This window comes from Condylura cristata, unplaced genomic scaffold (assembly GCF_000260355.1).
Source record: "Condylura cristata isolate star-nosed mole 26May11 unplaced genomic scaffold, ConCri1.0 scaffold00012, whole genome shotgun sequence".
In the NCBI taxonomy this organism is placed as follows: domain Eukaryota; kingdom Metazoa; phylum Chordata; class Mammalia; order Eulipotyphla; family Talpidae; genus Condylura; species Condylura cristata.
Window position 1 is genome coordinate 20,608,330 of NW_004567113.1, and position 5,681 is coordinate 20,614,010.

General features: G+C 36.7%; 1 protein-coding gene across 1 annotated transcript in view; it reads left to right on the plus strand.

Moving 5' to 3' along the window:
• The window catches only part of ADAMTS3 (ADAM metallopeptidase with thrombospondin type 1 motif, 3), a 222,508-nt gene that overhangs the window by 205,971 nt on the left and 10,856 nt on the right, over window positions 1-5,681 (plus strand). The window contains exon 18 of the mRNA XM_004681225.2: window positions 3,940-4,105. Coding sequence (XP_004681282.1) covers window positions 3,940-4,105 — 166 coding nt within the window. The remainder of the gene's footprint in view (window positions 1-3,939; window positions 4,106-5,681) is intronic.

Below are 5,681 nucleotides of genomic sequence, written 5' to 3' on the forward strand. Positions count from 1 at the left end.
AAAAAAAAAGAAAAGTAAAGTAAACAGAGAGAAGCAAACTTTTTTCAAGAAAATAAAGTTCATTTACAGGAGAAAGAACAAGAGCAAAGACTCCAAGACAACGATGCCAAGGAGAGGCAGAAGACTGCTGCGTCTGTGTCTAGGCGATATTTAAACCATTTTTGTCTCTGCCAACAATATCATCACCCTATTTTGTTATTGGCACTTTCTCCCAGTGGCTATCCTCCCCTGGGCAATAGATAGGCCCATTTCTCAACTCTGTTCTTGGAGTTTCTCCTTTTACTTTCCCTGTCCAAAGTCTCTTAAAATTTTCCTTCACAAAAAAAAAAAGAAAAAAAAATTACTTTCCCAATTAGCCTTAAAATTTACTACCCTCATTAGCGCTCCTAACATTTCTCTTATCTCAGAAGCCTCTTTAACTCTTCCAAAGTCCCTGCCTGTACAGTCCCTGAGCTGCCTAATTAACCCTAACCTGCCCGAAGACTCAGCCTCAGGAGTCACAGTCTGGGTCCCCACCCCCAGCAGCACTCACTGGCAGATACGACAGTGCTTCCGCGTGGGCACAGACTGGCCCTCCGTCTAGGACACCTGTATTCTGGGCCATCCCCCCCCCCATGCCTGCCGCCTACTGTCCTCTCTGGCCTGAAGTGTGAACACCACTCTCCACCTGCTCAGTAATGAGACTCCTCTCCTCCCTGTGCAGGAAGCTTCTGTGAGGAAGCCAGGGCCTGGAGTGCCCTCCTCTTACAGAGATCTTTTTTTGTTTTTGCTGTATTACTATTACCTTCCCTGCAAAAAATATAGAAATAAAAATAAATGTTCTCTTATATATTCTATCCAGTTTTATTCTTTTTAATGTCAGTATAGGGCATTCTATTAATTCTATTACTCTACCGTGGATATAAGGAGAAGACACCAAATTGATTTAAAAAAATTATTGGATTTATATGCAAATATTTATTGGATCTTTTATTAAAATAATATACTAATCTAAAACCTAATCATCCCATTCGATTCCAAGTGTTTTTTTTTTTTTTTTTGGAAAATTATTTCTCTTCAGTGAAGTGTCTATTCAAATCTTCTGACCATTGTTAGTATAACTTCTTTTTTCTTTTAGTTGAGTGTTAAGAATTCCTTTATAAATACTTGATATGTCATATGTGAAATATTTGTTCATATTTTCTTCCAGTCTGTAGTTTCTTTTCTTCTCTTAGTTTTGTCTATCACAGTAAAAAATATTTTGACTTTACTAAAATTCAGTTTATAATTTTTTTCTTTTATGGATCAGATTTTGATGCTATGTAAGGTTTTTTTCTTTGTCTAATTCAGGGTCAAAATATTTTTCTTCATTTTTGGGAGTAAAAGTTATGTTTTATATTTAGGTTTATGAAATAGTTTTATTGTCTTTATATAAATGTTGTATATGTCAGGTTCTTATTTTTGAATATGAATGTCTATAGTAATTGTCTATTTTGCATAAAAATTAACTCAAACTGAGTGGTTAAACACAAGAGATATTTATTATCTCATAGCTTCTTTGAAACAAGATAGCTTCTTTGAGTCAAGTATCTGGGAGCAGTTTAAATGTCTAGTTCTGGGTCAGGGTAGCTCATGTGGTTGCTGTCAGCTGTCAAGCTTGAGGCTTAACTGAGGAGCATCTGTTTCCCAGCTTCAGCACACAAGCTCGCTCCATGTGGTGGCCTGCAAACCTGGGTTATTACCTGCATAAGTTATAAGTCTCTCCAACACTGCCTAAGTGTCTTTATCACGGCAGCTGGCTTTCATGTAGACCAAGTGACTCCAGGGACAGAGAAAGTGAGAGGGCTAAGAAAGAAATCTGTTTGTTTTACCTAATCTCCAGTGTCACAACCCATTTTGTTCTTTGGTTGTCCATTTGCTAAAAGGAAGTCACTATGTCCAGCCCACACTGAAAGGGAGAGGAATTAAGATTCACTTATTGAAAAGCATCACAGGATATATGAGATTCTTTAAAATGCACTTATTCATTTTCTTAAATGTTGTTCATTTTTTACAGTATGTGACTGCTCTCCTCAGATGTGGTTCCCATAGTTCTCTCTCCCGTGATCCATCCCCATAGTCCCTGTCCCTTGTGCTCTTCCCTCCCCTGTTTTGACGCCCCTCCCCTTCCTCTGCTGTGTGCCTCAGATCTGTGGTCAGCTTGTAAGGTTTGTCTTTTCTGATCCTTTGATCGGTTTCTCTATATTCTACATATGCGTGAAACCATCCAATAGTTATCTTTCTCCTTCTGACTGATTTCGCTTGGCATAGTCCTTCCAGCTTCATCCACATTGTCACAATGACATGAGTGTACAGATACTACTCTTCTTGATGGAAATATTCTTAAAACCATAACAATGTCCAATTGTCTTAGTACCAACTGTTGATAAAATTATCCTTTTCTTTTAATTGCCTTTTCCTCTATGTCAAAACTAGTCCAAATATATGTGGGCTTCTTTTGGGAGTCTGATTTTATTCCATTGGTTAGGTAATTTTATACAAAAATATGATTAATCAAAATCTTTTTAGATTACACTACATTTGAATGATTGGAAGTTTTATTACACTTTTTATCATTGGAAGTTTTATTACACTTTTTATCATTCTTAGTGCTGGATGACTCTCCAGAATAGTTAGAGTAACTACTGCTTTCATAATGACAGTATATAAAAATGCACCTGCTCAGTATTACATATTATATAATTTCCCTCTTTGTTATAACTATATATATTTTATTTTCATATAATCACACTGCATTCTTTTCTGCAGCCCAGGTATCTGACCCCAAAACTCTGCATTTTTACCATCATGATAGACACCCCCCTCATGGTTCTGCCCACAGGAACCATGTGAACTAGAGATTAAGAAGATTTGTAGCTATAACAGGGATTATGGAAATGCAGTCCCCTATCTTGATGACCTTTCCTTTCCTCTCAGAAAGGCTGGAACCCCAGGTGAGAGCCCAGAGCACAGCATCCAGGTCATCTGGAACTGAGAGAACTAACTATCTAGCTGTAGTATAAGAGTTAGGGCTTGGTTTTTCATGCTTTTTATAAAGAGTAAGGGAACAGAACCCAGATCATCAAATTCTGTACCTTAGAGGGTTTAGTATCATTGGATTTCTCAAAAAAAAAAAAAAGCTGTTTCTAAAAATTTAGTTTAGAATACTAATGAAATGCACATGAGTCTCTCTCCATATAATCAGTATAATCTTAGATAAACTAGAGAATTCAATAAAACTTAGTTTTTATAAACAGAGTACTTTGCTCTGAGTGAAGTTAAAAAGCCAATAAAAGTTGAGAATGCACTTGCATAGTTTATTATGTAAAGGGCTATATACTTATTGTATAGATTACTTAGGAAAAAAATGTATCTCTACCAGTAAAAAAGAGGACAGGACATGAACAGGCAATGTAGAGCCAAAAAATACAAGTGACTAATAAATTTAGGAAAATAAAGCTTCACTCTTCATCAGATAACTAGCAATTAAAATAATCTTTTCTGCATTCAGTTAACAAAGAGGGAAATTATAAATAACATGTAATGCTGAGTGGGTGCTTACGTATTCTCAGAAAAGCAGTAATTGCTCTAGCTATTCTGGAGAGCCATCCAGCCACCCATTGTAAGAATGGTAAACTAAGGATAATCAGAAATCATCACAATAGTTACTATTTTTACAATAATGTAATTCCTTGGTGTGCATACTTTTAATGTATTTTATGGTCAAAGTTTTACATATCTGCATTTTCTTAGACAGGGCACAAGCACTTTGGTTGAAAGAAATGAAACCACTATATTTTTTTGAAACTATTTGAAAGTCTTCTGATTTTAATAAAAGCAATATTCCAAAATGTTTTTAATTTTTTCTTTCAAAATTTAAACCTTTCAGATGACTCACTGTCTATTTCACATGTATGTTAGATTATACCCCAGGAGAACGACACCCGCTCCAGCCTGACATATAAGTATATCATCCACGAAGACTCAGCACCAACAATCAGCAACAACAATGTCATCCAGGAAGAAGTGGACACTTTTGAGTGGGCTTTGAAGAGCTGGTCACAATGTTCCAAACCCTGCGGTGGAGGTAACAGATGAGCACATTTTCTGTAGTCAAACATAATTCCATAAACACCCATCTTCCTGTTTCTACCTTAATTATTGTTTCTATACAAACATAACAACTGAAACATGAATAGAAAACATTTTCATTGACAGCTTAGAAATTGCAAAGGATCAGAAGCCATTCAAACAATAGTAGTCTTAAATTCCTATCTCTTCCTGTTGGATTCTTTCTCTCTCATGTTCTGTGGAGCTACCTTTAATCATTTCCCAAACTCTTTCAAATTCACTGTCCTCTGGTTCTTGCCTTTCACATTTGATGTCTATGCACTTCTTTCCTATCAGTGTTAATAATATAAAAATTATTAGTTGTATTATGTACTGGGTACTTTAAATGCTGCTTGTATTGACGACTGTGTGATCACAGTGACTCTCTGAGATCAGTAGTTAACATCTCTAGTGTACTGGTGGGGAAACTGAGGTACAGGTGAGATAAATAATTTGCCCAAGCCTTTAAAATACAAACCCAAGAAGTGCCTTCTAACTACATAATGCTGCATTCTCTAGAGGAAATTCATCAAGCTAGTCTGAGTCTCTTGATTCCTCCCATCACCCATGCTTGTTTTGAACAACAGATGCTCCAGAACTGAGCTAGTCAGAATTCTCTCCAACAGGCAGGAGAAGGCAAAGGGCTGCACAGTAATGATATTGATTAATTAATAACAAAAAATCCACTTGTGTTAGGGAATATATGTGTCAGCCATTTATTTTACAATTTTAAATTCAAGGATATAAATTTGTTTTTGGGGAAGGCAACATAAAATATCTTTAATAATTCAAAATGACACCTTATTCATTACAAGTTACCTATTTAATTTGGATTCTTCCCTCTGCTGTACCCTAAACATTTGGCCATAAAATTTGTCAGGTACACCTGTTGAATAGCAACTATCTCTGTTCCTTCCTCACCAGGATTCCTTCTCAACTTTGGAAGGAAAGAGTACTACAAAAGACTCCTAGCTAGTAAACTAATTTGATTTCTTCTTTTGTTTCTAGCCAGGAGGATAGGACCTAACAAGGCAGCATATGTGGCATATTTCTGCAGCAACTAGATTCAGCAACTAGATTCTTTCTTGAATGATGTATAAATAATTGCACAAATGAATAGAACTACATTTCCTTCCCTGATTCAAATCTTTCAATTTCCTAATGTGTTTTCCTGGAAGATATATTCTTTATGTAGTATTCTTGCCAGTGAATATCTTGAATCTAGTCATTAAAATGTGATTAAATAAGCCCAAACTGTAGGACACTGTACAAAAGAACTGACCTGTATATTTAAAATTACTAAGAACAAAAAGAGAAACAGAGACAGGCCCTCCGAGGTGACGCAGTGGGTTAGGATGTAGCATTGCAAGTTAGCCACAGTAGCTTCATTGTGAGTCCAGTCCCCACCTGGGAGGTGACCCACATGGTGCAGCAGACCTCTCCTGTCTTCGCCACTGCCCCCCTCAGCAGTGTACTTCATTGATCTGCCTTTTCTGCTCCCCTGTCTTTGTTGAATTCTCTCACCTCCCTTGCACCTGTGGCTTGTACCCCAG